A 3,263-nucleotide genomic window follows, 5' to 3' on the forward strand; every position below is an offset into this window, starting at 1 on the left:
CTCTGCTGGAACATGATTCCTCTGCTCTGCTGGAGCGTGATTCCTCTGCTTTCCTTGAGAAGAATTTTTAGAATTTAAAAATTAGGACCTACGGGTATACACCCTACTCCCCCCTCTGGTGACATGTGCAATACTCTGTTATGAACATGTTGGCCCAATTACTTCTTATTCCATCTCCGGCCCATAAACTCGCTTGGGCCCATTATCCCTTGGCCCCTTTCTTAGGCCCAATACCGTCTCTATATATACCCCTCCATCCTTCATGACCTAGCTCAGAATCCCTTACTTCCTTTCCGCCGCCCCAAACTCCTCTCCTCTCAAACCCTAGATCTCTCGTCTTTTTGGCTCAAAATGCCTTCTTGTCTTGGTTGTAACGCCCTCAGTCGGGGGAGTGAGTCCTTTTGCGAAAGTACGACGCCGTCGCCCGTTGGTGACTGAAAAAACAGGACTCCCCCCCCGCCTGAGGGTTTTTATCTCCAAGATTCTTAAAGGAAGCTCCCTCGTTGCCCTTTTCTGACTTCCTCTCAGACCCTAGATCTGCCATCCCTTGTCTCTCATTTCCCGTATCTTTTCCCATCTTGGTTGTAAAGCACTCAAGTAAGGGAAGTTCCCCTCAGAACATTCATATCCTTGAAGGCTTTGCCTTTCCCTCTGTGCTTCCAGTGTAGGTTTCTAGCTTTGTGATTGTGAGGAGGGGACTTCCCGTATTTGAGAGCATTATTACCGGTTTCCCGAGATCTGGACGTTGATTGGTCTTTTCCTCCGTATTCTTTCCCTCTGGCATTTTGACTTGTTGTTTTTCTTGGTATTCTGCAGGTGTGGGGTAGATCGGAGTGGATCTGAGGTAGATCTGGCGTGAATATCTCCCAACGGAGGAGAAAAGCTTGAAGTGTTGGCACATGGGGGCGAAGTCGCCAGCTCCTGATGTTTTGCTTTCCCTTTGACCTGCTAAGAAGCAGTTTTTGTATTTGTTTCTCCCTTATCCTGCTAAGAAGCAGTTTGTATTTTGAATTTGAAAATTGGGGATTACGGGTATACACCCTACTCCCCCCTCTGGTGACATGTGCAATGCTCTGCATGAACATGTTAAATAGCATATGTAATGTAAGAAAGCAATAATTGAAATAAACGAACACAACACCAGGGAATTCCCTAGAACCACATATCTGTTTTATTGATATCATGGCCCCGGAACTCGTTAAAACCCCTGTGGGGAAAAAGTGTATCCGGTCTACAAGTGATTACTCCTGCTAAGTAGCAGTTATACATAGAACTTTTTGAGTGTGTTTATATTCCATGGCCTGGGGACAGTTCTGCCGTCTGAATCCGACAATGTGTACGCTCCGCCACCCAAGACCTCTGTAACGATAAATGGTCCTTCCCAATTTGCTTCAAACTTGCCCACTGCCTTTAATGCGTCTGCTCTTTTCAATACTAGATCGCCCTTGACCAGCTTTCTTGCTCTGACCCTTTTGTCGTACCCTGCTTTGATGACACTTTTATATTTTGCTGCTCTGATTTGCGCTTCTTCCCGCTGTGCTTCCGCAAGGTCGAGCTCAGTTCTTCGAAGGTCGGCGTTATGCTCTGTATCATAGGTGATGATGCGGTATGATTCCAGTCTGGCCTCCGCTGGTATTACTGCATTGGATCCGTATACCAGCGTAAACGGTGCCTCGCCCGTTGCTGTCTTCGGGCTAGTTCGGTAGGCCCAGAGAACAGTGTCTAACTCCTCCACCCATTTCCCTCTGCTCTGGTTCAGCCTCTTCTTGATCCCTTCACAGATTGTTCTGTTAGCTAATTCCACCTGGCCATTTGCTTGTGGGTGAGCCACTGAGACGAAACGCTGGGTGATGTCCATTCGGTCACAAAAATCTGCTATCCTCTGCCCTGTAAACTGAGTCCCATTGTCAGACACAATGATTCTCGGTACCCCGAATCTGCAACAGATGTTCCTCCAAATGAAACGTTCCACTGTCACTTCATCTATCTTGCCCACAGCTTCAGCCTCAACCCATTTTGAAAAATAATCTACAGCCACGATAAGAAAGCACTTCCCTCCTGGTGCTGTAGGTAACTTCCCGACTATATCAATGCCCCATTTGTCGAACGGACACGCCGCGTACATGACACCCATAGGCTCCCCTGGTATATTGATTCGCCCAGCATGTCTCTGGCAAGCTTCACACTTGCGGACGAACTCTCTGGCTTCCTTGTTGATGTGAGGCCAGTAGAACCCAGCCCGAATAATTTTTCGTACGAGATCCCGAAATCCCGTATGCCCACCACAACAACCTGCATGAATTTCTGTCAGAGCAAAATTAGCCTCTTCTGGAGATAAGCATTTTAGTAAGGGCTGAGTAAAAGATCGTTTGAAGAGTTGATCGTTGATTAAGCAGTAATTCTCATAGCGAGCCCTCTGATTGGATTCTTTGCTCAGCCGCTCCCCTGTCTTCAGAAAGTGTATAATCGGAGCCCGCCAATCATCCCTGATCTCTACCGAGAAAACCTGCGAAGTCTCCATCTCTCTGGTATCACAGAGTAAAATAATTTCATCATTCCAAGTTTGCTCCACCGCACTAGCCATGCGCGCCAATAAGTCCGCTTTCGTATTTTCCTCTCTGGCAATTTGCTCGATCCTGAATTCCATAAACTTTTCTTTCATTTCACTGATTTTGGAATGGTACGCCCTCATCCGCTGATCCTTGATACTATAAGTTCCTGAAAACTGTTGGGCAACCAACTGGGAATCTGTCTTTATGATGACACACTCGGCTTTGAGCTCTGACAAGATGTGAGCCCCTCTGACCACGGCCTCATATTCCGCTTCATTGTTGGACAACCGACAAGTGAATTTGATGGCGAACTGGTATGTCCCATAACCTGGTGAAGTGATATAAACCCCGATCCCACATCCCTCTTTCATCACGGATCCGTCCACAAAGGCCACCCAAAACTCTGGTATAGGACGACGAGTTGTTTCTTGTATGAAATCTGCCAATGCTTGCGCTTTGATCGCTGTTCTCGGTTCATACTCTACATCATACTCCCCTAATTCCACAGCCCATTTAACCATTCTTCCCGACAAATCCGGGCGCCCCAAAACTTGTTTGAAGGGAAGAGACGTGCGTACTATCACTCGGTGTGAAAGGAAATAGGGCCTCAACTTTCTGGCCGTGACCATGACTGCCAGAGCAGCCTTCTCAATCTCTGTGTAATTTTGCTCAGGCCCTTGTATGATTCTGCTAACGAAATAGATAGGCTTC

General features: G+C 47.1%; 1 protein-coding gene across 1 annotated transcript; it reads right to left on the reverse strand.

The window, feature by feature from the left end:
• Window positions 1–622: 622 nt before the first annotated feature.
• Window positions 623–2,134, reverse strand: LOC131009629 (uncharacterized). Its single transcript, XM_057937043.1, has 2 exons — window positions 1,498–2,134; window positions 623–945 (listed from the first exon to the last, which is right to left on the reverse strand). The coding sequence occupies exons 1-2, from the start codon at window positions 2,132–2,134 to the stop codon at window positions 623–625; spliced, it is 960 nt and encodes a 319-aa protein (XP_057793026.1).
• Between the last annotated feature and the right edge of the window lie 1,129 nt (window positions 2,135–3,263).

The sequence above is a fragment of the Salvia miltiorrhiza genome, chromosome 2 (genome assembly GCF_028751815.1).
Source record: "Salvia miltiorrhiza cultivar Shanhuang (shh) chromosome 2, IMPLAD_Smil_shh, whole genome shotgun sequence".
Lineage (NCBI taxonomy): Eukaryota > Viridiplantae > Streptophyta > Magnoliopsida > Lamiales > Lamiaceae > Salvia > Salvia miltiorrhiza.